The 26898-nt window shown below is 40.1% G+C and overlaps 1 protein-coding gene across 3 annotated transcripts in view; it reads left to right on the top strand.

Moving 5' to 3' along the window:
* The window catches only part of DAAM2 (dishevelled associated activator of morphogenesis 2), a 223546-nt gene that overhangs the window by 149326 nt on the left and 47322 nt on the right, over positions 1-26898 (top strand). For all 3 annotated transcript variants that reach the window (XM_085055065.1, XM_085055064.1, XM_085055067.1), the window contains 10 exons: positions 2312-2406; positions 8723-9056; positions 16632-16742; positions 17781-17884; positions 19126-19192; positions 20109-20226; positions 21747-21885; positions 23300-23358; positions 23743-23927; positions 24857-25174. In XM_085055065.1, the coding sequence (XP_084911191.1) occupies positions 2312-2406; positions 8723-9056; positions 16632-16742; positions 17781-17884; positions 19126-19192; positions 20109-20226; positions 21747-21885; positions 23300-23358; positions 23743-23927; positions 24857-25174 (1530 nt within the window). The remainder of the gene's footprint in view (positions 1-2311; positions 2407-8722; positions 9057-16631; positions 16743-17780; positions 17885-19125; positions 19193-20108; positions 20227-21746; positions 21886-23299; positions 23359-23742; positions 23928-24856; positions 25175-26898) is intronic.

The raw sequence follows: 26898 nt of genomic DNA, 5'->3' as shown, positions 1-26898 counted from the left end.
GGACCAGAAAAGGACCTGGCACTATTTTGTTTCCCTTTCCTAGCATGATTAGTTAACTGATGGTAACTCTCTGCATCCTGAGCCCAGCAGACATTAGTCCTTGAGTGCAGTTTGTACTTCAGGAAAGCAATTAATCAGTCAGCCACATGAATGAAATCCAACCTGAAATAATGACAGTTCCCTCCCCTCTGTCTCCCAGGGACAATTATGTTTTTTATAGCCGAGAAAGCTATTTCACAACGCAAATGCATGACCAGTCTGTCTTTAGCGAGGGCATAAGGATTTGAGTTCCTGGCCATACACAGGAGTGAGAAATGAAGGGCTCTTGGCTGCCTGCAGCTTTAGAAATGGGGTTTTCCATAATCACCCTCTGTTGTAAAGGCAGGATTATTTGTATTTGTTTCATTTGGAAATGGGCCTTTTTCACTCTGAACGAAATACTGTTGAGCACCTCCCTACCATCCATTTGCTTTCCCCCCACAATGGCTCAAAGGAGAAATTAAGCCATTGGAGGAATGGGAGCCTTTCAAAGGAGCATTTATGGGCCAAAGGAAAGATGACCAGATGGGCTGTTACCCAAGAAAATACAAATCAAGGCCCAAATCACACCCGACGACTTTGCCATCCATAATGCCTTTTCAGGATTTCTGTTTATTTTTCGAAGAGGGGGATCATATATAGCTTGGTTTAAGCATTTCAATTTATGTTTCTGGCTGTCGGGGGATGCTGGCAAAAGATAAAACATCATCAGCTCATTTTCCATCAGTAGCGCTCTGTCATTCCATTAGGGCAGGAAATAGCTTGCTCTGTTACTGAGTGAATTTGACTTTAGCGTGGATCAGAGAGAGGACCCCTAGAGTTAAACACATCTCCCTATGCCAGCTGTTCAGCATAAGACAGCAACTGCATGCAGCCAAATGATCACCCTCAGGATCTGACATGTGTTGGCATCACATGACTTGCAAGAGCAAGCAAAGTGGGAACCCTTCCAAGGGAAGTGAGGTGGGCTGGTGGCGAGGATGGGGAAGGTTAAAGGAGGTTCCAGTGAGAGAAACCTTTTTTTTGGTGCTTGCTAAACAGTAAAATAAAGACTGAAATATTTTGCTGTAATGAGCTATAATTGTAGCTACTCAGATTCCACCACAGAGAGGTACAATATCAGATCCCTGATAGATGATACTAGTTTAATTGGGTTACTCATTTGAGAAGGGGTTCTGAGCTGCTTTCCAGATACCACTGAGTGATATCCACAAGAAGTCCTGCCAAAAGGAGACTCATTTATCCTCTCACTTTACAATTTAAGTGACTAAGAAGACATAGCTATAGGCTAAGAATTTCCAGCATTAAGTCTTGACTTTTTCAAAAGACACACATGGGACTTGTGAGCCTGAATGATATATGCAAAGGGCACTGAAGAATCTTGCTTCACATGACAAGGTTGCAGTGGTGCTGAGTATAGATCTGGAACCCTAATTTTGTTATATACCACTTTTTTAATGGTTTTGTCTGACTTTGAGAACCATAAATTTTTGTGTGTATTCCACTCATTGTCTTTCACGTTAATTTACAGTAACCCACAGCAACTTCAGTTCCAGTTGACTGCAAGGTCTAGTCATTGCAGGCTGCATACTGGGGTGGAAGTCTAGGCTTTGTCTGCTTCAGTTTTCCTGTTAATAAACAGGGACAAGGATTTTATGATGCACCAGGTTTTTGCAGTAAATGTTCCTAATTAACAAGGGCAAAGTATGTAAGAAACGCCAGTATTTTAAAACAGGTGATATACTGTGCATGGGGAAGAAAAGCCAAACTTGTGTATATCGAAAATGTAATTCAGGCTACTTGCAGGTTTTGTCGTCACTTGAAGACGTTTTTATGCTTTGAAACCTGGCACATAGGTCTGGTTTGGTTTTTCGTTCTTTCCCCTCCACTCCAAATCCCTCCAGTCATGTCACTCTAATAAAAGATATTGCCTCTCCCTACAGACTTTGCCTCACACATCCTAGATCACCACAGCAGATCACTGTTCCAAATTAGGTACAGTTTTCTGTGGGCATACTGGCAACTGTGATTTTTTGGGGGTAATCTGAGAACCCTAGTTTAGCCAGTGTGGCAAAGTGATATGCTTTTGCCAGTCCACATGAGCAGCCTCATCTGGATTCAGTTTTGTAGCTGAGGCACTGCTTTCCTAGTGAGAGGTCAGCAGGCACCTCTGCCTGTGTTGATGGGATAATTATTTTTCATAATTCCTGGCCTGTCTCTTAGCTTCCATGCAGCTTGAGCTTTCCTAATTGCCATCTTCGTTTCTGAACAGATGCAGACTCTGTATGCTTTCGATGAAGAGGAAACAGAAATGAAAAATAAAATAGTTGAAGACTTGAAGACAGCTCTGCGGACTCAGCCCATGAGGTAATGTTGTTCGCCTTTCATCGCAATTCACTGCCTCCCTATAGTCATATGTGACACTGCTGAGAGTGTCAAGGACAGAAACCGTATTGTCTCACCTCACAAAAGCCTCTCTGATATTTCAGACAATCCTCAGAGGATCCTACAGTCCCTGGTCAGAACCTGCCTAGTTAGGAGGGCACACTAATGCTGAAACCTTTAGTTTCAGGAAAATAAGACAAAGTCCACTGTGAGTAATCTGTGACAGATATTTACAAACACAGGTAATGACTATCAACATCACATTTTAGTCTTCACAGCCCCTGAACATGCCATGTAATCTGTTTCACTTTGGGCAAAATCTCAGCCTCTACTCTGAACTTTGAATTTAAGCTTCCCCTTATCTTTAGTAATGTGAACTGTTTGCTGCAAAGCAGCTAATCCATCTGACATCACCTGGTTTGGCATTCTTCCTGTTCTATGTGTAACTGTGGCATAGAAAAATGTAAAGAGACTTTATTGTGTACTGTCTTTGAAGGTAAGGCTATTTTTGTTTTTCTGTGAACAAAGCTCTGAATGATAGCAAACTAAGTAGCACAGAAACCTTTTCAATTTAACACTTAGAGTAGTGTGGAAAAGCAATAACAGTAGTTAATATGATTTCAGGAAGCAATCAAAACATTTCTGAATGTCTTTTATATTGGCCAAATACTTTTGCATCCACACTTTTATATTGGTCAAATACTTCTGCATCCACACTATGCTGAAGTCAGAGAGCATCAGTAATGCCTAATCAAATACAGTTCTTTTTTTGGGGGGGGGGGGTGGATCTTAACCAAACCAAACAAATGAAATAAATAAATAAAAACAAACCAGAAATTTATCACAAAGAATTTGCATTGCAGTTACTTTGATTTGAAGTTAAGATGTTTCAGGGAGTTCTTGCAGAGCTAAGTGCTGATTGTGCTTCTCCCTTTCATGATCTTAAAAAAATTGACTGCATGCAGCTTCTCTGTTTTTTATTTCCTGCTTATTTCCTGTTGTGAGGGGCTGTAAGAAAGCACAAAATCATATTCTGGTGCTCCTCAGGCATAAAGATTTATCATGCTTTGATAACTTCACATGTGGGTAGAGTAAGTACTTTTAACATGGAAATGGAGAAGTTGTAGCTGATACTGAGACCTAACTCAAGAGCTAAGTGACTGTTTGAGCCTATCATGGTCCTAAAGCAGAGAGTAAAGTAAAATGCAGCTGGACTCTATGTTAAAATGAAAGCTAAGGCAACTGTCAAGCTCCCAACTCTCACCAGGCTTTTAAACCAAAGTCCTGTGTTATTGAGAATTGATATAGCAAAACTATTGCATTAATGTGGAGCTGGTGTGATGCTTACTCTGTGAAACTGACAGCTTTCAATGAGTGTAGCCACAGCAGCAAGCCCTCTTTGCTTTGTCCAGCTGAAACGCTTTGGTGGCCACTGTTGGTTGTTCTGCTCTATCATTTTGGATAGACAGCCCAGACTCCTTGTTGAGGACAAGGCAATAGAGAAGAGGAAAGAGCAATGAGCATTTGAGCAAATTCCTTTGCTCAAAGCCTTGCAAGGTTTTTCTTCTCCAACCTGTATTGCATCTGCTGGATCCCCTTGACAGAAGCCGGTTGCTTCATCTGTTTGTAATAACCCTGATGAGCACAAGCTTCAGTTCAAGCATCTATGGCTGCCCTATAAAGTGTTCCCTTCTAAATCGCTGGTGATGGTTGTGGGGCTTTAAAAAACCCCAAAAAGCAGTTAAGCCAAGCCAAATTTTGAGTTAAGTCCTATGTCTCAACTAATTTCCAGCGACTCAATTTGTTAGCTGCCAAATGGGCTGCATGCCAGTGCCTGATCAACAAGCCAATTCCTTATTGATGGAAAGGTTGCAGTAGGGAGGCCCTCAGCTCCATCAAATCCCTCTCAAAAGCAGTATGATACCTAAGCCTTCAAAATACTAGTCTTTCTAGTTTAATTTGGATATCAATTCCTATTTTCTTTGACACTTCTGTTCATCAGGCCTCTGAAGAAAGTAGAAGCCTAAATTCCCACAGGATGGACTGTCTGGAATCCCTTTGTGATGGTAGGGTACACAGGGGCTCTGAAAGCATACCAATAGGTTCCTCTTTTTGAATTTTCTTGTCCAAAGGAATCAAAAGAAAAAAAGAACTGCATTTGGCTCTCTGTTTTATTTTACTGTAAACTGTGTGTCTCCTAGTAGATAATGCAGAGTATTTACTAATCTCTGTCTCTATTCCAACCCGCCAGTTCTAACAATAAAAGGTAAAGCTGATCTATTCAAACTCAAGTTCCTCTCCTCTTTGTAGAAAACAGTATGGGAGCATTGCTGGGGCAGTTCGTGGTCCCCTTTGAGCAAGTGCACTTTGTTTGGTATTTAGGAGCTACCCTAAAATAATAAAGCCAGGTTATGTCTTAGCACACAGGAACAATCCCATCCTTAGAGAACAAAAATGCCACATCTGCATCTTGTAAAGAAACACATTTTCTCTCAGGTTTGTAAAAACTTGGAACTATAAACAAGTGTGATGACACACTGTTGGACAGAAGCAGTGAGAGAAGAGCTTTTCATTTGGTATTTTAGTGGCTAAAAATGGAGGTTCAGAAGTGCAGCAAAAGTAAAAAATTACAAGTGTCTGGGGAAAAAATTGCTTTTTGGAACCCTTGAAAAATACCTTTTTTAGTCTGAATCATCACTAGTTCCCTTTACTGTCTGCGTTTCTCCTTTTGTTTTATTCAGATTTACCTCCTGCTATTTTTTGTTTGATTTAGCAGTGTTGCATCTAGGTGCATACTGAAGATGGTCATTTATGCAACCAGTAAGCAAAGTCCATTATGCTGAATTTTTCAGCAGTTCAGTAGTTATCAGCTTTATGTGTGAGCCCCGGTTCAAAAACTAATGCTGCAGGGAAGTGTAGCCTTGCCTGTTAACAGGGTGGGAACATACTGCTCTCTGCACACCCACAGGATATGATCTTTCTGTCTTTCCTGAGTTGGATCAAATCTTACAGGGAGGCTGTACCCCAACACTTGGAATCCATCAGTGGGTCAGTACCTCTTAGGCCACCGCATCTGTATTTGGATGAAAGGTTTATTATTAGAGCTAGCTAACTCATTCTGATCAGCACTCTCTAAAACTTGAAAGGCAAAGAGGTGCCCTGCCTTTTCAAGTGTGCTAAACTGGTCAAGTGAGAGTCTGAGGTGAGGTTAGGTTTTAATTTGCTTGTTTAGCACCTATTAAAACACACACTGCTTTATTTACATTTGCGCATTTGAATGTGTTAGCCGGAATGCGTTGGCAAATATGTTTAACTTTACACCTTCCAGTCTAGAGCAGGACCTTACTTTGCAGCATAGAGGCTGTGTAGGATGGGAGTTAGTTACACATGTGTTGTATATTGTGTGCAAGAAGGTGCTTTACTTGTATAAGTTGACTTTGCTTTTGCACATGCACAGACGTCTGCTTAGAGGCAGACAATTGCACAAACACCAAACAGTGTGAGGATTGTGGCTCTCAGGCTGCCAACTCCCACTTCTTTTTCTACCCTCTATAGACATTTACTCACACACCTCCCCATACTGAGCAAATCTTCATACTGAGAGTATCTGTTGGGCCAGAAACTGCTTTTGCCATTTCTTTACCTCCCCCAGCATGGTTTCTGGCTTTTCCAGAGTATAAGGAACCAAATGTTTAGAAAAAGGAAGATGAAAATCATAATTTGATTCCTGCTTCTGATTGCAGCTGAAATAGAAAGGTATTTGGCTTTGCTTCCTATTGAGTAACAAAGCTCACTGTTTGCTCTCTGGGCTAGGAATAGTACAGGAAAGTCCCAACATTGTTTTAAATTATATCATTAATCAAGTTTTGTGACACACACCACTTTCCAGCGCATGCCTCCTTTTTGGAATGACCTCATCCTAGCAGTCCTAGAAAAATTGCTCTGCCAGTGAATTTAGTGAGAGTTTGTACTTAATTGGGACAATGTGACTTTTGTGCATTTACCATTTTTTTTCACATGGTCATCAGTGCAGGGTAAAATATGTGGCGGTTGTAGTGCCTTGTTTGTCTTGTCATAAGATTGTATGTTCTCTCCAAAAGTGTATTTAGGGACCCCTTGCTCTGCTGCTTCTTAGTATATTACCATCAGTATGGCTCTATAACTTCAGAAGTTTATTCATCTTAAGTCTTCCCTCAGCCCTGGGAGTTAAAAGAACAGGAAAAAAAATTATCCTTCCTCCAGCCCCAAAAAGACAGAGGGAATAGCTTAAGTATGGAATGGAACTTTGAAGGTAAGGAAGGAAGGAGAATTTATAGTCCCTCCATAGCAGGGACAACAGCAACTCCACTCTTTAGGCCCAGGGAATTGACCAGAGTTCATTGGCATTGTTGTTTGGAAACACCATGAGTTTGTGCTTAGTTTGTTTCCAAATAAATCCTTTGCAGAAAGTCTTTTAGCTATGAAAGCACTTGTAAGCACTTGTTTCAGTCTTCTTTGTCAAGCTAGCAGCTGAATGCATTAAAAAATCTGAATTAAATCTGAATCTTTCTGTAATCAGTTTGAATGACAGATTGTTTTGGGTGACTTACCAGATTCCTGGTGCACAATATCAATGATGCTCTCTGGCCTGGAGAAAGAGGAGGTTGGTTTGCTCCTATGATTTGTTAGGATAGACAAAATGGTGCTTCCAAAGAATGCACAATCAGACCTGTGTGAAACTTGGCAGATTGTCTTAGCAGGGTTCAGTTAAATAGCGTTTTCATTTTTGGTGCGTACGTGTTCCCATGTGTGTCCTTACTCTGACAGTCACTTTGAAATTCAGTTTTGAACCAAACCCAAACCTCAGACCGAAACTTTGTTGAAAGCACCAGGTTTTTCCATATTTTTGGTCAAATTGCTGGCCCACATAAGCTGAAAGTTGGCAAATCTATCAGCATGGATAGTGTAACTTTCAGGTAGACTCTGAAAATTCCTGTGTGGTGTAGAGCATAACCACCAAAACACCATACATATGTCAAATCCATATTATCCAGAGAAATACAAGTATGTTTTGAGTTTGTCTTACTGTTAAAGGGACACGAACAGTGACCAGTGAAATGTGGTCTTTCAGTAGGGTGCTTCTGTTATTACTGATTATAAATAACAGCATCTCATGGACAGAAAAAGAAAGATGGTACATTAGGAAGTATCTAACAGGGAAGAAGAGGGGCTGGGTAAAAGTACAATAACACAGGATTTTGGTATTTTTAATTTGTTACACAGGTGGCAATTGTTAGCAACCTTGTCATTTTCTTGAGGTGTCCTATATTATGCTGTTCAGAGTGTGGCCATGGACAAATCATTGGTGGTGTACATTTTTATAGACTGAAAATTCAAGTGTGATGCACATGGCTTTGCATACAGACCTTCCAAAAAAGTGTACCTACCTGAGCGACATGTTAGAGGAGGCAGGAGGTAAACAATGCAATCTAGAAAAATTATTTGCAGCCCTTTTTGTGTCTTTGAATCCCCATTTTTAATCCTGGAAACTTCAAATGGAACATTGCTAGAATGATTACTTGGAATTGACTTATCTAATTACATCCTTTTCTACTGATTTGTCTAGCGGGCTGTCTGCATGGTCTAAATTGACCCATCTGGATTTTTTAACCCTGGTTTTTAAGAAAAGCTTTACCATTTACTGAAGAACATGCCCCTTTTAATAATAACATGTTCCTGTGCATATGTCATGGGATTGTAGTGTGAAGGCAGCACAGCTGATGGACGGAGTGGGCATGAGTTCACCTCTGTCAGTGCACCCAAATCCTGGAGATGGAACCTATAAACAGTATGTCCTGAAAGCTAGAACTAAGCCTAAACATGGTTTTCAGGATAGTCTGAATTCATAACTAAAAGCATGGTGAGAAGTCTGTATGTTTGGTGTATTAGCATGTATGTAAGGTGGAACAATTTGAAAGAATCCCTTCAGCCTTGAAAATGCAGTAGCTGTTGAGGTGAACCACAGCAGTGTTTGGTGGTAACTGAAACAAAGAGCACAGAGACCAAACAGAAGTGTAAGATGATAGCATATAATTACCCTGAAACTATGTAACACACCATTATTAGCTGGAATGTTTTCTCTCTTTGTATGTTTGCTTTGTTTTCCTTACATACCTGGGAATTGTTCTGTGAATTTAGGCTAAAAATTAGCCAGCTTTGAAAGATCTAGGGTTGAATAATATGGTATATTTTGAATAAAGTGCCTTTGGTCTGCTTTCCTTGTTTTTCCTACCTGTTTTCTTGGGTTTTCTCTTTTCAGGTTTGTGACCAGGTTTATTGAGCTGGATGGCCTGAGCTGTTTGCTGAACTTCCTGAAGAGCATGGACTATGAGACCTCAGAGAGCCGCATCCACACATCCGTTATAGGGTGTATCAAGGCACTGATGAACAACTCCCAAGGAAGAGCTCATGTCCTGGCCCATCCAGAAAGCATCAACATCATATCCCAGAGCTTACGAACTGAGAACATTAAGACCAAGATTGCTGTGCTGGAGATCCTGGGCGCTGTCTGCTTGGTACCAGATGGTCACAAAAAAGTCTTGCAAGCCATGCTTCACTACCAAGTCTATGCTGCAGAAAGGACAAGATTCCAGGTAAATGGAGGGTACTTTTACAGAAATACCCAGAATGATGAAGGTTTGCTGTGCTAAATGAAAGCTGATAATATGCTCATACTCTTAAGTTGATGGCATTTCTGGGGTGGTAATGATTTGTTTCCTCCTAGAAGCTGAAGGCACAGAATTCCAGACGCCTCTGTCCTGATTTTAAATCCTTAGTTTAGCGATAAAAGAATTGTGGATTAAATAATGGAGACAATGAATTTAATTATGTATAGTGGAGGCACTTCAGCTGCCACTTAGCAATCAGCACGCAAATTGTCACTTAGAAATTGTTGACTCAAACAACTCCCATTCAAACCATAGAAGTTCATTCTCAGAGACCTTGAAGTAGGTCAGTAGATCATTGACAAGCTTTTATTGTGCATACTACTGGCTGTTATTATAACGTTCCTCTTCCTAGTGGACTGAGCACCTCTACAAAATGTTATTACAGAATCTGCTGCTGTGTGTGAAGCTGTGGCTCCTTAACTTTGGGCAAACCTCACTCATTTACTATTATTTCTTAGGTGAAGTGATTAGATTGGTGTTGAGCCAACAGGCACTGGATTCTGGTGCCTAACAGTCATTATCTCCTACCTCCTTCTCAGCTAATGGATTTTAGTCTACAATTAACTTAATACTGTAAAAGTGAATGGAGAAAGTCTGTGCTGATGGACGGTAGATGCCAGTGTTTGTGTTAAAACCAAATGCACTATGTGATTCACTGGCTGTGACTCAGACCTGGGACAGGGATGCAGGAGACCTTGGTTTGGTATTAAGCTGTATTTGGCATTGGCATCGCTCTATGTACACTGCCACATTTTCACTGCTTGTCTATTCAGACTTGGTGTGTGTCTTCAATATGGAGGTATGGCATGTATGATCTATGGCTTCAGAAGTGGGGGTCTTCCAGCTTCAGTTGGAAGCTCTGGAGGCTATTTCAATAGAGAAAATCATGATTACAATAAAACTTGGAAGGTGAAGAGATAACAGCTGCAGTCATAAGAATATATCACCATTCTTTAGTACAGGAGTAGAATAGGAATGACCAGCACGGATGCAGAAAAGTAAGCCACATACATGAATTATGATGTGCAGATTAATGGGTACTACCTATGGAGAAGAGAAGGAAAAAAATTAAAATCAGCTTGTTCTCTAGTAAGTAGCTGAAATAAAGAATCCTTCCTGAATTAATATGACATTCTTTTATACCTGGTAGACAGATGGGGATAACTTTAGCTGCTTAGCAAAAAGCAGTGGTAACTCACAAGCCTGGCTACACTTTCGGTCCCTTAACCCTTAGTTAATTTGCCCTTACTGGACCAATTGACTCTGCTTAATAAGCCTATATGGGAGATAGGTGCTGAGTTTACCCTAGCTGGGTGTTCTCTCTCTCTCTCTCTATCTCTGTTTCTATGTTGATTTAAAAGTTACTGAATAACTGAGGTAAGTCATGCTGGGTAAAATGTGGTATCTTTTGAGGAATCTGGTGGAATGATTTGCAGGTACTTACCAGTCTCTTACATTCATCAAAAGTACTTGCATAAATGCTTGCTCTTGTCAAAATACTTTCCCACTGGGAAAAAAATAAAATAAAAAAAAAGAAAGATAAATGGCTACTCTCTCTCCTTTATTTCTTAAGTAAAAAAGAAGATCCACCCAACCCCCAAAATGATTTAGCAGAAGGGATGTGTTCTTGTTTGCAATTGCTAATACTTGTGTTTAGAGACTCGAATGGGATTTTCTGCTACACTCAGCAATAGCTTGAGTTTAATTTTGAGGAGGTAAGGATTCATCCAAAGACATTCCTCATCCATTTCCAATTATTCTTCTAACAGAGAGACTGGGGATTTTTTAAATCCTGAAGAAACAGACGTGGTCATGGTCTTTCTTACATTTTAGAGAAAGTTTCTCTGATACTCTAGCACTTAAAATGAAAATATTGTTACATCTCTTTGCCTCTTGCCCTCCCACACCTCTGTCTCAGTATGGTCTTGCAGCTTATTGTCAAGAAAAGCATCCACTGTAACTTGAATATGAGAGGCCATTTTAAAAGAAGGATGAGCTGACAATGCTTCTTTGATACTTTTCCTGTAAGCTTCAAAGATGTAGTGTACAATGAAAGCCTTTTTTTATCCTGTTTCAGTCCTAGTCCTGAATGTAATATTTCTAACCCAGAGCTTGCAAGTATCTGAAGAGATCGTTTAGGTGTGAAAATGAACCTTTTGGGGCTCTGTTTCCAGCAGCTTGAGCAGCTAGCAGCATCATTCAGTGTATTGCAGTGTCCAAAAAGTGTGGAGCTTGCAGCAGTCTTTACACTTTGCAGCTTGACTTTGACCAGCCACACCTAAACACTGTTATGTTGAAAACTATCCACCGCAAGTGGGGAATCTGGCAGAACCAAGAAACAAGAATTCTTTCTGTGAAAGTAATAACACTGTGAACTAAACTGTAGGAACAGGAGAAACTATGCAGAGTAGCAATTTATTTATTTGTCTCTATAGTCCATCATTACAGGCTGATTCTAATTGGTGGGGGGAAAGGAAAACAAGGAACCATAAAGGCACTGCTCAGTCTTTCTCTATATCTAGCTCTGCAAGGCAATGGCCAAATTAGAAACACTATACATAAGAGGAAAATAATCCCAAATTTTGGAGATCAACTCAGTTCTTGTGAAGTAAAAGTGCAGGGCTTTCTGGAAATTGTACTGAGCTTGCTTTTATTGGACTGTCCAACAAATAACTTACAGGTAATGCTGACCTCAGACAATATCAGTGCCAGTGTTGCTTTTCCTTAAGTTGACTTCCTGACAACAGGAGTTGAAAATATTTGTCATCCCATTTAGCCCTCTTTCTGCCAATTTATTCCTCCTCATCTTTGAAAGCTGGCACTTTGTATACTATCTGTTTGGATTTAATTTCAGCTCTTGCAGGTAGCAGCAAAGTGCTCACACCATGGGGTTACGCCCGATGCCTGTTCCTATCATGGTCTGTGGTGGTTGGTTAAGCACATTTGTGCTTAAGCACATTGTGCCTCACAGGTATGCAAACTCTCAACAAACTAACAGTTTAAGAACCCTGGATTTTTGCAATAAAGTGTCTTCACCATACCATCATGGAAATCATGTGTTTAATGCTGCAAACTTACAGTTTTATACTAGTGTATCTCAAATCAAAATTCAAATTACAGTGAGATTCCTGAGCATTATAAATGCTTTTAATCCCAATTAACTAAATTGCACCATGTAATACCAAGTGAAGACCATTATTCAAACTGTGCTGAAATATTTTGAAAAGGATGTATTTGCTTCTTGATATGTTCTTTATTTTTTTTTGTTGAAGTTAATGGAAAATATTGATAGAACTTATATGAATATAAAGGACTATTTCCTTAACATAAAATTTATTATTTTGCTCTGGAAACTGATGTAAATATTGCTTCTTTCTAAATTGCCAGCATTTTGTCTACTGACTACAATTGTCAGTTCCCAGCTTCAGACAGATTCACTTTAAAGCCTTGCGGAGTTTCTCCAGAATTTACTCTTCTTTGTTGAGACTGCAGTCTTCATTCATATGCCTTTTCATACTGCAACTTCACCCTGTGTCTCTGATATTCAGTGTGTTTATAGGTCTATCAGGATCATCTTTGTCTTGGCACTTGGAACAAGATTCTATACTTTATGTTTGTGTCCCACTTTATATAGTCACTATTCCCATTTTGTCACATTTGCCACATCTTCTTGCCTGACCTTATCCCTTTGCTTGCTATCAACCCTTCTTTCATTATGCCCTTCTGCCGGGAATGATTCTCCCTTTAATGTCCCAACAGGGCAGTCGGTAGTTCATCTTAAGATATTCCTTGAAAATTGCCCTCTTCAGAGTACTAGTCTAACTTTACTCAACTACCACAATAGTATAAGGGCATGTCTTTAATCTCCTTCCTGAGGCAATCTGGAAAAGCTCTGTCTTAATCCAATTGTTTGAAACATGCTACTTTGCTTACAAATCCTACTCTGCCCCTAAAAGAAGAAGAAGAGATGAAAGAAAACACTTGAAATCTGAACAATAAATCCTCAGAGCAGAAATGTGGAATTAGGAAGATGAGCCCTTGTTGTCCTTGCAGGGACTTTTTTCCATGTGATGTATTCAGAATCGGTACTAATGTAATTCTGTCACTGTCTCACTGTGTGATCATAAAAATCTTGGGGTATTTTTTTCTTGTGAAGATGGAGTTTTATAAAACGCTGTGAAAACTGAGGAAAAAGAGTCTCCAATTTTAAAGTCATTCATGTCTGAATTATCCTATTTATGACTAATTTCCCTTGTAAAAGGGGCACTATCTTTCTCTTCCCTAAGCTGTTGCCTTTCTGATTATTGCTATGCTTTCTACTTCCCCTCCTTTTTTTCTGTGTCATGACATTGTAGCACATTATACTTTTTAATATGCCATATTTTGAGAAAAACTAATATTGTGAAGGTTTAATTCTCTATTGGTCAAAAAAGTTTATCAGGATGCTCCAGTGCTCTTCCAGCCTAGCTTGCTATTTAAAACACTTGTCTAGCTGTAGATCCCTATGGGGAGAAAGAATTTTCCTTTTAGTTTTGAGAGAACCTAAGTGTTAGATACTGTCTGAAGGTAGTTGATTTCACTTGCCAATGGAAATACTAACTGGGATGCTTTGAGCAGAAAACTCTTATTTTCCTCCTTAATGCTGCTAGAAATTTTAAAGCTTGAGGTGAATGAATAAAGGAAGTTTGATATTGTCAGTTGAAAAGGTGGGGTTCAGGAGAATTTTGTCCAGAATCCCCCTGCCTGTTTTGTGTTAAACACTCTCAGTACAGACCATAATTTGTAAGGAGAAATCTGATCAATTTGGAATTGTAGTAGAGGATCTAACAAGGAACAAATTAAAAGGCTGCATTCCCCCTTGATTTCCTTCTTCCCTTTAGGGCTCAACCAAAGCCTTTTGAGGTTTGCTACAGATTGAATGAAACCCTACTGGTTGTCAGTGATGAGGAATAATGGGATTAAGTGAGGAAAGTTTTGCTTAAATAGTAGGAAAAACCTTTATAACCATAAGATTAATTGGGCCACAGAACTGGCTGCCAAGAGGTGTGGTGAAATCTTTTTCACAGGAAATGTTCAAGTGAAGATTTGAACCTCAGCCATCTGCAAAGAGTTGGAGATATTGGAGTGTGGCCACAGTATCTGGGTGTAGACTCTGATGTTTAGGAATTGCAAGAATTTACAGAGTTTCCTTCTCAGGCTGAACAATTGCATGAAGATATGCTGCTCTTCAGTTAGAGTAGTGCAACACAATTTTAGGTTTTAGGTTTTCTTTCCCTTAATTTGGCTTGGCTCCCATTGCATTCTGCCCCTAGTTCAGTGTTCTAAAATGGGGGATAGATGCTTTTGTTAGCATCCATCAACCTGTCTGGATGCTGTATCTGATATGCTCTTTCATAGATCCTAGCATATTCACAAAAGTTGGTGAGAAAATACGATAGGAATGAAGCCTCTGAGTGATGGCTAATTCAATTATTCCAAGAAGGCGCATGTGCATTGGATTTTAGTAAAATCTGACAGTAATGGAATAAAATTTTCTCATTTATTTCACTACTGCTGGTTTGTCAAGGTGTACAGTTGGTTTTGTTGGTGAATTTAAAGACTCCTTAAATAGTCTCTGATTGTCACTGTAAGAGATAGGATGCTGGATTGAGCTGACCAGCAGTTTGGCTCAGTAGGGCATTTCATGTGTTTTTATGTGAGACTTGTTCCCACTTCTAGCAAAATATTATTTGGTCATAACACAGTTACTGGGAAGTTGGATAAGACTGAAGCTCAAATGCCCGGAGTTGGGAAATTTGCAAATTCCAGTTGGGAGATTTAGAAGCAGCAAGAGAAAGGAGTTTATGAAACCAAGCATGTTTGATAATGAACATACTATGCTCAGATGTAAAAACAGCTGTCAGGAGCAGTGTATGATAAGTCAAAATATTTTTGCACAAAAACAAGCATGAAGCTAGGAGGTTGTTCTTTCCCCTGAAGAATGCACAGAAGGATATTCCTCCTGTTTCTTGAGACATATCTCTGTGGCTTTCTGCAGGAAACAAGATAGACCTACAAAACTGATGACTAGCAGAGGAAAGATTTTGCTAAGAATTAACACTTTTAGTAACCGGGGACAAAAGACTGACTAAAGGAAAATGAACTTCCTTACTCAGCATCATAGCTTCAAAATGTTATTTAGATGGTCTGCTGAGCCGAACCCTAAAAATTATTTTTGTCTTCATTATCCCTTTATGGTGGCCAAAACTTACTGGGGAGACTAAAAAGAATTCTCTCCTTTTTTTTTTTCATGAAACAGCAAAACAAATATATGAGTGTGAGGCATTTATTATTAATGCTAGAGTGAGTCTCATCCAGTTGAACTGGCAGATCTCAAGTGGAAAACCATCCTTGGAGTTATGAACTGATCAGAGAAGATCCTGAAGAGAAGATAAATGGTGATCAGCACCATTAGCTAAAAGTAGAATTGCTTTCATGGCTAATCAGTTTCTGCATATAATAACCTCTTTGGTAAATATTCAAGAGGAATTAATCCTAAATAAAGCAAATGCAAAGGCCACCAGTGTTATTTGTCTAATCTTTTTCTCCTTTGTCTCCTGATGTTCACAAGATTATGCTGGAATATCAGTATGTATGCAGAAATTAGACCAAAAGCATTCCTGTGCTGAAGACCCCCTGAATGCTAAGTATCCCTGTTAGCTGGTTAATAGGGGAACATGCAGCCTCCAGGGAGAACTTCCAGCAGCTTTTCAATATATAAAGGGAGCTTAAAAGAAAGATGGAGAAAGACATTTTACCAGGGCCTGTAATGACAGGACGAGGGCTAAAGGGTGTAAACTATAAGAGGCTATATAGATACAGATATAGGTAGATAGACATAGATATAGATATAGATTAGATATAGATATAGATATAGATGATATAGATTAGATAAAAGGAAGATGATTTTTTATAATGAGGGTAGAGAAGCACTGGAATAGGTTGCCCAGAGAAATTATGGATGTCCCATCCCTGAAAGTGTTCCAGGCCAGGTTGGATGGAGCTCTGACCAACCTGGTCAAGTGGAAGGTTCCCTGCTCTTGGCAGAAGGGTTAGAACTAGATGATCTTTAAGGTCCCTTCCAATCCAAACCATTCTATGACTCTATGAATGTATGATATTCACCATGCAGAGGTAACTGATGAGGAAGGTCATCATTCTGCTGCTTTCTTAGATTGTATTGGCATCTATAAAGGGTCTCTGCTTTTTCTCAAATAGTAAGTTGTTTAAAACCCCCTTTTTTTAATTAGGGTCAGGTGAGCATAATATTCCTATCACTATTCTTCATCTGTGTATTGTGAGTACCCAAAATTTCTAGCAACATTGTCTGAAAAGAAATATTTCTTTAAGCAAATATATAGCAGATCAAAAGAAGACTATGTGCATATCCTATGAACAGTATGCACAATGGTGCAAAAACTTAGATTATGTCCTCTAACTCATCTTGCTGTTCTGTTTCAGTCATTGTTAAATGAGCTAGACCGAAGCATGGGGCGATACCGAGATGAAGTAAACCTCAAAACAGCCATCATGTCCTTTATCAATGCTGTTCTGAATGCAGGTGCTGGTGAGGTGAGTCACTGCCCTGGAAATTCCTTCTAAAATGCTATGTTTAAATTAGTTTACCTTGGAAATACTTAGTAGATTAAGTCACAAATCTTGTGGTAGTGAGTAGATATAGTTTGCGGAAAATAATGCATAATTGTTATAATCAGTCTTATAATGTCTTCCATATTCTTTCATTTTGAGCTTTTTCAATATAACATAGACCACTTAGGCTGAAGTGATTACTTTGGGTTGTTTCTTGTTTGGTTGGTTGTTTTTTTGTGCTGTTTTTCTGTTTCTTTGTTTTAAGAACTGCAAAGCATTTACCTTTTTATTTCAACCTTTTTGGAAAATATTTTGGTTTACCTTCAGAAATGTTTTGAAATGTTGTTTTGACTTAAAGCCAAACTCAAAGCATTTTAATTTAAAAATATCAAAGGGAGACATTTCAGAAAAAAGCCCAGTTGTTTTACTTTTATTAACAAGACTTCTTTTTGAGTCTGGAGGACAGTTTAAACTGATTTATTTCATTAAAAGTGTTACTTTTGTGACATTGGCCTTTTTTTCTTTTTTGTTAAACCAGAACAGACAAGCTCATGAGAGCTGTCTCACAATGTATTGGTCTCTATCTGTGGGAATCCTGTAACATCCCACTGAATAGATGTCAGAAGGTTTGTCAGAGTACGTGATTTTATGTATGTGGTTTTATGACAAATAAAGAGAAAAACAAGGAGGAAGAATGTAATACTGTAATACATCTGTAACCAGGAGGGGAACCTCTAATGGACTAGCTGGAGAAATGGTGATAGCTTCTGTTGCCTAAGGAGCGTGCTGTCCTTAGGACTGCATATGCAAAATTCATAGTACGTAAATGTACTTTTAAGTGAAATGGAGGCAAAGACATTAATTTCTTTTTTACCTACTTTACTGGAATTAATTATCCTGTGAATTTGGTGTCAGAATAGAGGATATTAAAAAGGGAAGAACTGAAGTTATAAGTAATTTTTTAAAATGTGATTTACAGCTTTTGAAAACAAATAACTTGGTTTTCCCCCATTTTTTAAGGACAATTTGGAGTTCCGATTGCACCTCCGATATGAATTTCTAATGCTGGGAATTCAACCGGTCATTGACAAGCTCAGAGGACATGAGAATGCCACACTGGACAGGTAAGATATATTTTCTGAGAACAGCTGCTGACAAACAGACAAACGGAAAGACTTCTTAGAAAACTCTTCTCTATTTGAGTCAGCTGTCTCTGTCTCTTCCTGAAACTGATTCACTTAAAAAAACCCAAAGTATCCTTAAAATTAACACCAGCAGATTAAGTAGGAAACTTATATACTAAGTTGGCAGAGGCTATGGCAAAGAGTTCCTCAGTTCCTTCTCAGCTGGGGATTGCAATCAGAATGAAAAATACAAAAAATATTGTAATTCTTTTGTCTTGTGAAAAAACTGGAACAAAAGCCTGTCCTGGTAGGAGGGAGGGAAGCCAGTAGTTCATTGACTTCATAGAGACTGAATATGTGTGGTCTAAGTGCAGGTTCTGAGTTTCCAAGTTGTATGTCTACAGTTCGCTGCAGAGCTGGAACAAGGAATGTCACTTTTGTTCTGCAACATTATAAGCAAGAATTAGAGAATCTGTCCTATAGATAACCCTATAGGTATTCTATGGACATTCTATAGGTATTCCTCTGGACACTGACCAGGAGTGTTCAGGAGAGTTTAGGACACTTTTGGATCTTACAAGTTAGTCAAGAGAATGATAACAGAGGTTTGAGAGGATCTCACATGCCTGGATTACATGGACTCTTGTACCAGATCTATACAGGAGAATGTGCCACAGCCTTTCTCCACATCATCCATTGTGCTCTGGTCTCTGTGTAAGATGAGTCCAGGTGGTCAAATATGACCTTACAAATAGGTCACCTGGATCCAAACATAGTCATGTTGCTGTGCTTATCCATAGGCATAGCTAAAGACTGTTGTGAACTGATCCACTGAATGCACCTCTGCCCCACTGTTAAAAAGAACTTGTTAATGGTCTAATAGCTGGCAAACAAGTACAGTGTGGACCTTTTAGAAATGTATTATCCTTGTAGGCTTTGCATTAATCAAAAATAGAATATCCCTTTCCTATTTTGTGTTTCTTTTTTGCACCTTATCTCAACACAGTGACTTTAGCACAGGAGTTATAGAGCATGTACACCTCAGCCAACCTTTTCTTTTGGCCTGTCACTGACTCACTTACCTTGCATACCTGTGACAGCACTTCATGTAAGAAAGGATTGCCAATTCCACATGTTCTAGCTCAGCTGAGGTATTTCTGTTTCTGTAGTGACACACCACACTCAGTTTAAGTCTGAATCATGCAATGAACATTGGTAGATGTTTTTGTGTTTCCTCTTAGACATTTAGATTTCTTTGAGATGGTCAGAAATGAAGACGACCTGGAGCTTGCCAAGCGGTTTGACCTGGTAAGTTTGTCTTTGGAGTACCTGAACTTGACAAAGCTGAACTTGCATTCACTTGGGATGCTTGGTGAAACTTTTCTTTGTGCTCCCTAAAACTGTTTGACTTTGATGCTGAGAGTGGTTGATGCAGCTTTTTCACTGTCTCTCATTTAGCAAGTAGGAGGTTTGTGGTGTGTGAACAATGAAAACAGTGATCACACAAAGGGCTTCTGCTGAGTATCTTTGATAAAAACTTCTTTCTTTTTTTGGCTGAATATTCAGGAGTAAAGGAGATTCTCAACCCTGCTCTCAGGTTCTCAGTCCTGATGATCTGGATGCATTCTAGTTTCAGACATCCCCTTTGCAGGACTGTGGGTGAAGTTAGGGCTATTTTCTGATAGTCTTCCCAAGATTACATGAAACTGTCAAAGACTGTTGCCTCAGGGCCTGTGGAGAGGATCAGTATTTTAGAATATGTGGTGATGCCTAAAATGGCATCAGTGGATTTTAAAGATGAGCACAGAACAAAGACAACCTCTGGCATCTATAAAAAGCCCTAGGGTCCTGAATGGTTTAGTCTCCTCTTTCTTCGTGAACAGCTCTTGCTGCACAATGATACAGAACAACTGTCCCTTTCTTGCTTAGCTTCTACTATTTGTGCCACCAGTTTCTAAGACCCTGATCTGCTTGCTCCAGCCCTTGGTGCCTTTGCATGCCTCCCACCTTTCTAGCCCATTACTTTGGGGATCTTTTCCATACTGGGTAGGGATGACAGTGGTGGTGTCAAAGACCCGTGTGCCTGTTCCTGGAACCCACAGCTGGACATGGCAGGAGACTTTGCCAGAGGTCCAGTTGCTGGAAATTTGCCTTTGTATTGATTGGATCTTTCACAGTTAATCAGGCTTTCACTGTGGATGGTTTTCATCTTCTCTCACTTCAGATCCACATTGATACAAAAAGTGCCTCTCAGATGTTTGAGTTGATCAAGAAGAGATTGAAGCACACAGACGCCTATCCCTATTTGTTATCCATCCTCCAGCACTGCTTGCAGATGCCATGTGAGTACATTTACAGATTTCCAGAGCAAGGGGTGTTGGAGAGCTGGATGAAGCTTCTGGGTAGGTACAAGTTCACAGAACCGGGGCACACACTGCCCTTGTCTCCCATTCAGAACTTGGCTGTGGCTGATGAACTTGGTATCTTAAACTGACTCATCAAGCAAATTTTTCTTGCGATACTTAAGAGCAGCAGTTTGATCTCTCTGCACTTGCAAATAAAATGAAGTAGCTGAGACATTCCAGTTAGTCACTGGCAGAGCTTTTAATGATTTTAAATTAGAAGTTTTAAAAAAGAGCCCTTGTGCTGTAGATCAGGGAATTACCAGAAACAGATAGCATTTTGAATATTAAAAAAAGACACTGAGGATTTCTTTCTGGTGGAAACAATACAATACTGAAAGCTGTTCTGCCACAGGGAAATTCTACAGTAAGTCTTCAGGCTGCTATCTCTGATTATGGCAATGCATCAGTGGATAGCTCCTGAACTCAAAGTGAAAAATAATATTGCCACTTGTCTTCAAAGGAAGTGATAAGAATCTTCTTGTTAACTGCAATACAATAATTCAGTTATGCATCCAGAATGTAACAGTAAGATCACTAAAAGAACTGCCTGCCTTGGTCCTGTTAGGTGTGAGGTGCTGGTCTTCCATTACTTTCAACCATATTTGAGCACTCAAACTGAGAAGGGAACATGAGGGAGATGTACTGTGATGTGCTTTTCAGAAAGTAATGTGATATGTGATATGTTCTCAGGCTCTCTGGATTCAAGCCCTGCCATGCACAAATTCAAGCAGTTCTTTGTCTCAGTGGCCTCTTGATATTACTGTTTAGGATGGCATTTGAGCTCTATGTATTGACTGGGATTTTTGGTGGCAGATGGACTAAATCCTGTTAGGCCAGGACAAGATTGTACTGGAGCAGTTTTAAAGAATCTGAAGTTCTAGGTTATGTAACTTAGAGAGCTGAGGTAAACTTTATGTTGCTCTGGCTCTTCTGTTTTGACATCCATGGGATCAGTCCCTTTGGTTCAATTTCTGTTCTTAATCTCCACAGTTTCTGGTCATATTTGTATGAATTTTTCATGCCAGTTGAGTTTCACTGACCTGCAGATAACTTATAATGCAGATAGAACATCTTATTGTTTTTACAGTGCCTAATCATGATGTTACCTAGGTACCAAAAAAGCCCTCAGCCTCAAGCCCCAGAAAATACTGAGTACTGCCTATCACACAGGAGTCCCTTTTACAGACATTTCAAGTGCAAGGTATAGCTAACCTGTCAAAAGTGTTGCACAACCTGAATGTACAAAGCAGGCACCAAGTTGCCCATGCTTGTTATGTGCTGTTTCAATATGCCAGGTGTTTGCAAATAATCTGCTAGCAACAGTTCAGGGTTAGGCTTTGTGCTCTGTAATTTTTTACATACAGGATTGAGATGAAAGGTGGGAAGGAAATAATGCCAGTTTGTTGCACTTCAGCATGGAATTGGAAGTTCTCATGGGTTGGTCTTTTTTCATACAGATAAGAGGAATGGAGGAAACTTCCAGCAGTGGCAGCTGTTGGACAGAATACTTCAACAAATTGTTCTTCAGGATGAACGAGGAGATGATCCAGATATAGCTCCACTGGAAAACTTCAATGTCAAAAATATCATTAAAATGTAAGCTGCATTATTATTGTTTATTTCTGTTATGCAGCTATAAGGATATGATCAATATGCTGGTGCTTAAGAAATGAAATACCATGTGAGGAGTGTTTCATTTCAACCTAGAGCTTCTCATTGCCATGTACTTAAGTCTTCTAAGAAGTTTCCTTCTAATGACATCTTACCTTGGCAGTATTTTTAGCAAAGTCCTTGTCTTTGACTTCTACTTCTCTTAAATGTTAATCTGGTTAGAAGAGCAGAAAAAATGCTCAGGATTTTATAACAAGGCTTCCTCATGTGCCTTTTTTTCATTCAGGATGCTCATGAAAGCTTTCCTTGATACTAAAAAAATAAAAATAATGTCATAATCTCTGTGTAGATCCCATTCCTCACTAACGAGCACACAGTTTAGAAAGATTGCAAATAGGGGAAAGCAGTCCCCACTTAGCACACAGAACCTCTTACCTCTTCATAAAATGTCTGCATGCTCTCACCCACAGGCTTGGTTGAGGGCATTACCATTATTTTTTCCCATAGGATGCATCATTTGAGAAGTCTAGCTACATGAGCTGGCTCTCACCTCAACTTCCCTGTACTCAGTCCTTTTTTAGCCAAACTTTTGGATTCTGCATTTCATCCAACTGCCTCTGCAGGTAATTCGTGGCCCATTACCCTTCCGAATTATCCACTGAAAAGAGCATTTTATAGAACATAAGTCCTGTATGAAACCAAATTCTCCTATACTAAAAATTTTACAGTTCCTCTTGTTACTGGCATGAGCCAAAATTGAAACTGATTTCTTGTCATGGAAAAATACAGTGGTGTTAAGCCCTTTCTGTCAATTTAGATATCAGACTTCATTGTATGTAGATTTCATGCCTGATCTTTTCTTTCTGCTTTCATAGCTACTCCTCATTCTGTGTATCTAATCAATCCCCAGCATGCCCTGCATATTTTCTGTCAGTAATAGGAAATAGCTATGCCAGTATGAGATACGAGAATTGCCTTGTTACTGATATATTACCCAATCAAGAAGTGATATTCTTCCTTGTTAGAAAGTAAAAATAGAACCACAGAAAGTAGAAAAAGCTATGGCAATCTGGTTTTATATTAAGCATGGGGTAATTTGTAACCCATAGAAGCTGTAATTATTTTAGTGATGACTTTTCTCTTTCAAAATAAGGAGACTTGGCACATTACCTGAAGGACTTTCTTCCCCAGCCATTCCTTTATCCCTTTTCATTGAGTAACAAGGCATCACATTTATATTAGCTGTAGGTTAGGGATCAGAACCTGGATCCAGACAGATCACTGGTGGGATCCTGTACAAACTTGTACACTCACCAGGTTGCCTTTTGCAGATCACTACACTTGGCTTTCAACCTGGGCACTTCAGAAAAAGTTTAAAAGATCTAATTTCATCTTTCAGGCTGGTGAATGAAAATGAAGTCAAGCAGTGGAGGGATCAGGCAGAGAAGTTCCGGAAAGGTGAGTGCATCCTCTGTGCTTGGGTAGGCAGAAACAGAGGCAAGACTGATCTCAGTTCATTCACAGAGCAGCAAGCAGCAGAAATGGGCACAGCTTTTCCTTTTGCATACATTTTTGTAATGGTGAACAGTTTATGTGTTTCACAGGATGGGGGTTCCCTCAGTCCTCACATGAAGTGATTTTGCACTCTAACTGAAACTTGGGCATTGCTGTCTTGATCACTGAAGGTCATTTTCAAGACAGACTCTATTTCTTTTCCTTGCTCTCATTATACATCTCTGCTTGAGCTGACAGATTTGTCAGCTTTATTTCAACATAACCTACATCTCCTCAGGGACTGTTCCTGAGCTTTATTTCATCAGTCCCACTTGCATGTTCCCCTAGACCATGCTGAGCTGATGAGCAGGCTAGAGAAGAAGGAGCGGGAATGTGAAACAAAGACCCAGGAGAAGGATGAAATGATGAAGACGCTGAACAAAATGAAGGACAAGCTGCAGAAGGAATCCTTGGAGCTGCGCCAGACCCGAGACCAGATGAATGATCTGGTGGCTCAACTTAATGAGTTCTCGGTATGAGACTGGGAGTCTTTCCCTTCCATGTTTAAAGGCTGCTAACTAGTGAATGATGAACAAAAGCATATTATGAGTGAAGCACATCTGTGGCCATAATAGATAATACTTAGAAGCAGCTCAGCTTTTAGCTAAGACCAAAATCCCTGAGCTGGTGGTATAGAATGGTTAATGCATGGGCTGCTTCATTCCTTCTCCTTAGCTGCCTTCCCTGCAGGAGCTGCTGAGCACACGTGTCCTCCTCCAGCCATAATTTTCATTGCTGAATAAGGTAGCCCTGGTTGCTGTTTCAGTGGAATAGAGAGAAACTTCCCTGATACAAAAGTGTATTTAGGGAAAAAACTGGATTCCTATCATGCTGCAAGAGCAACTGAACTGTCTTGGAGCTCTGCAAAAGTGACATTTGCAGATGCTCCCTCCGGCTTGGTGCTTCTTGTATCCCAGCAGTGTGCCTGAGCCACAACTCACCAGAACACAGCCCTGAGGAGTTAGACACTGCAGATAGCAGATTCATTCCCTCCTCCCCTCTCCCAGTTTGCACTAGTGGGGCCTGAAGACAGGTATTCAGTGTTTCAAACCCTTAGCTTTTAAACACAGGAGTTCAAAAGTTCAAAAGATTGAGCTTTTCTCTTTTTTCATACATAAGGAGAAAATAATACATTTTGGCTTCTTTTACTAGCTTTCTGTTTTTCTGAGCCATTTATGGTTCCCTTTTTCAAGTTCTTCTCCACAACTCCAAGAGCTTGAAACTTTCTCTTAAATGAAAGCTGAGATTCCTCCCTTTATTGCACGGCTTTGAGAGCAGGAGGCTTTAAAGAAAACATCAAATATTTTGAGAGTCGTAATAAAATCACATCAGCTGGCAACATGGAGTTATTGTGCCTTTTAAACTGTTTGCTTTCTTTTTCTCTGTGTTTTTTATTTTCCAGCAAGGGGGCAGCATTTCCTTCCCACCCCCACCACCCCCTCCTCCAGGTGGCCCATTAGCTGTGTCCTCTTCTCACTTGTCTGAGAATTTGCCACCACTGCCACCTCCTCTGCCTTTCTCCAGCTGTCCCCCTCCTCCTGCTCCACCACCTCCTCCAGGAGGACCTCCACCTCCACCAGGAGCACCACCTTTCTTCAGCATGGGCGTGCCACCCCCTTCAACAACCACCTTCAGTACCAGTGGCCCCAGTCTGAAGAAGAAATCTATCCCACAGCCTTCACATCCACTGAAATCCTTCAACTGGGCTAAGCTGAGTGAGGTAAGAAACTGCATTATTCAATTAATTTATTTTCTAATTATACCCCCATGTTGATTAATGCCATGAAATGCAAAGTGGTAGAAGCAAGTGGCTTTTTGTGGGCTGTGATTAGTAGGAGTCATTTGCTGTCTTGAGGGAGTCTCCCCAGTTCTCCAGCAGTGGCACACATTCCCTGTGATGAGCAAGGTGCTGGATAGATTGAGCTGTACAGAGCTGGGTGTGCAGATGATCTGGTTCAGCAAAGCTGCAGTGGGGCTCAGGACATTAGTCAGAGCTGGGCATGTCCAGAACTGGTATGCCAGAGCTGCCCTCACTTGTGCACCAGGGAAAAGGATGACTGAAGCCAATGTATGCAAAACATGGTGAGAACCAGCTGCAAAATCAGCTGCCTCTACTCTGGTAGGAGCCGTCACCAAGGAGAGAAAGGTGTCGTGATTCTCCTCACTGTTTGTTCATGGCCGTGAGGGAAACTGTGTTTCTCTCTGAATGGTTGGAACTCTGTCCCTTCGTGATAAAACTCTGGGTTGGAAAAAAAACAAAGCAACAAACCCAGAGGACTTGGATTCTTCCTGTTCCGCTCATTTTCTTCTACCTTAGTTGTGTCTCCTTCCTCTTGACTTCTCTCTCATCCATCTCTCTCTTTTTTCCTTCTTCTTTTCCCTCCCCGTTTCTCTTTAGGTCTTAATTTTTTTAACTGATTTAGAAAGGAAAAAAGTGTCTGTGTTGAGTTTGGATTGCTGCCTAGAAACCCAGGTTCTCTTTTAGACTAAAACTCACCCAGGGCCCAACTCCGGCATTTGGAATGAGTGTCCAGGGACCTCTGGAATGCCACAAGAATTCTCTCTCCCCCTCTCCCCTTTTCTTTAAAATAAAGTGAAGTGAAATATTTGCTGCACCGTCTGTGCTTGTCTGTCAAGGCCACGTGGGGGGTGTGGGAGAGAATGTAAGGACGAGGATTTATTTTCCTTTGCAGAACATGGGACTTAGTGCTCTGAAGAAAAGAAATAATAACTAATATATGTATATATATGAATTTATATGAAAAAGAGAGAGTCACAGGTGTTTCTGTTTAGTGTACAGTAACTGTAGGCTTATCCTGCCCTCTGGATAAGAGTGAAGGCAGCTGTGCTAATAAAATTGAAGACCTGGGTGGTGAGATGGCTAAAAGACACTATTTTGAGGAAGGCAAAATAGTTGGAAAAAGGGGCATAAGAGGGTGGGGCATTTATTTTGGGGTGTCTGGCAGTGTTAGTGTTTTGAACCTGGTATGGTCTCTGCAAAATGCAGAGGTTGTGGTGTCGACACAGGTGGCTCACGTTGTTACTTGGGTTGCACTTTGTTATGGAATTACTTAATTTCACTGGCTGCTGGAGAAACAGATTCATTTTGGTCATCTTCATCAGTTATCTTAGATTTCCTGCTTCAGTATCTTTCTATTCACATGGATATGAATCCTCTGAGCACAAAGTCATGAATAGGTTTCATGAGCCTTGTCATGTCGTTTGTTACTTTTGCTGCACTTCTGTGGTGTTCTCCTGAAATGAGCTGTCAGAGTAGCCAGACATGAGTGAATGAGGACTCACAATAAACACACTGTTTGGGAGCAGCACATCTCAAGTTTCTGAGCCTAGGAAACTGAGGCTTGCAAGTGTGCATGGTATTTTTGTGGTTTGAAGTAGGGTTAAACTTCCAGTTCACGTGAATACAATTTTTCTCCACAAAAA

This window comes from Lichenostomus cassidix, chromosome 3 (assembly GCF_008360975.1).
Source record: "Lichenostomus cassidix isolate B80296 chromosome 3, HeHo_3.0, whole genome shotgun sequence".
Classification (NCBI taxonomy): domain Eukaryota; kingdom Metazoa; phylum Chordata; class Aves; order Passeriformes; family Meliphagidae; genus Lichenostomus; species Lichenostomus cassidix.
The sequence above is the reverse complement of the archived record's forward strand: the minus strand, read 5'-3'. Positions and strand labels throughout refer to the sequence as shown.